The sequence below is a fragment of the Bidens hawaiensis genome, unplaced genomic scaffold (genome assembly GCF_021521415.1).
Source record: "Bidens hawaiensis isolate Kalapana, Puna unplaced genomic scaffold, B.hawaiensis_p1.1 tig00062043_1, whole genome shotgun sequence".
Classification (NCBI taxonomy): Eukaryota; Viridiplantae; Streptophyta; class Magnoliopsida; order Asterales; family Asteraceae; genus Bidens; species Bidens hawaiensis.
The window spans coordinates 10,537-12,247 of record NW_027501119.1 but is presented as its reverse complement, the minus strand read 5'-3'; the positions used below and the strand labels follow the sequence as shown (position 1 = coordinate 12,247).

General features: G+C 37.6%; 1 protein-coding gene across 1 annotated transcript; it reads left to right on the top strand.

Annotated features, from left to right (window-relative positions):
- The first annotated feature begins 657 nt into the window (after positions 1 to 657).
- On the top strand, positions 658 to 1,214 carry LOC143603490 (uncharacterized). The gene is made up of 2 exons (XM_077080267.1): positions 658 to 831; positions 922 to 1,214. The coding sequence occupies exons 1-2, from the start codon at positions 703 to 705 to the stop codon at positions 1,024 to 1,026; spliced, it is 234 nt and encodes a 77-aa protein (XP_076936382.1). The 5' UTR covers positions 658 to 702; the 3' UTR covers positions 1,027 to 1,214.
- The last annotated feature ends 497 nt before the right edge of the window (positions 1,215 to 1,711 follow it).

The following is a 1,711-nucleotide window of genomic DNA, read 5'->3' as shown; positions in this document are numbered from 1 at the left end:
AGGGGTTATGGCTGGTGAACAGGCGTCGCACCTTTGACCTATGTGATTGGCGGTGGCTGTAGTGTTTTTCTGGACTAGTTTTACAGCTGGTTGGATCAATGAGCAAGACTCTGATACCAATTGTTGGTCACAATTGGATCTTGAACTAGAAAAACAAAACAGAAAATATGGATCAGATTTCTACTAACTTTTGTAGTTGATTTCTTATAAAAACTGATTTGTAGTAGTGGTAGTGGTAGTACATAATCAAAGAAACAAACCCCTCTATTTATAGAGTGGGAAACACAAAACTACTTGACACCTACTTGACACACAAGTTGGTCTTACACCTTATCCTACCCACTTGTTATCTTCTGCAGATTTACTTAAAGCAAGCAACCTGAATTTTCAGTCCACTTGGCTTGCAACTTGTTTTATCTTTTCTACTAAGCTTTAACCCAAAGTTAAATATGAAAACTGTTTTTACCGGCTGGTAAAAACCGAACTGAACAGTAACACGGAATCAACTAACATTTCTAGTCATTGATATCCGTTTCAACCTGGACCCATTTAAACTTGACCCGGATTGGTACTTTTCTAAAACGGCCTTTTGACCCATTTTGCGAGGTTTGCACGCATTGCACTGTTAGGATTTTGATCGAGTGTTAAAAGAACGAGCTCGATATAATTTGAATTTGATTGCAGTTTTTGAAGACATTGACGATGACATCCTTGGGTACATCTAAAGGCGTTTTGGAAATCGCAAAGTTTGCCGTGTACGTTACGGTTCCAATCGGGCTTATGTATTTCTTCGCCAATGACACTAAGAATCTTCACAAAGTCATGGGCGGCGTAAGTATATATTATTATTATTGTTGTTGTTACATTTCATCATTTTAATCTTTGTATTAGTGCTATGAGTCATTTGTGTTTGTTTTGAAGCGACAATATGTTGTGTACCCTCCGGAGGGACCGAGACCGCAATCACCAGAGGAACTAAGAGAAATGGCCCGTGAAATAGCTCGCAAACGAGGCACACAGTCATGAGCGGTAAAGTTTATATCGTTTGCATAATCTATATGTTCCATCATGAACATGTGCTTTTAGGTCATGTTATGTGCTGTCAAATTTCAATAAAAATGTATCAAGTTACTTACATGTAATTCTGTTATCTTAAAGAATGTGGTTGTAAACTTGTAATTGACATTTATGGCATTGACATAATACGTGATGAACTGTTTTTGGGCCGAGCTTTTAAGGGTCGATTTGTGATTTGTAAGTCAAGGTCAAGCAATTAATGTGGTCCAGTTGCTGACCCATAAGACAAGATGGGTGGAACCGTGGAAGCACAAAATCCATTCAGTTGCATATGAATACATGTGAAGACTTCAACGAAAGTATATGCTGTAGATTTGATGGATTTCAACGGATTTTGTCAAGCGTCTGGAAAACTCGGGTGTGAAGACTAGACCAAGTTGGCTATGTGTGGTTTGATCCTTAGATAATCCTAATTTGCAAGTAGTCATGATTTTGAGTCAAACCGAACCAAATAGAATGCCAACTTTCTAAACAATCTTAGAACCAAAAATGACATCTTCAAACGCTTGATGTCTTTCTAAAATCTCTCTTGGTTCGTTTCACGTTTTTTTTTCCCTCTACTGGCTTAGTATGACTACTCGTTCTAAATATACTTAGATCAGTAATATAAATAAAATGACAATTGCATCATGGG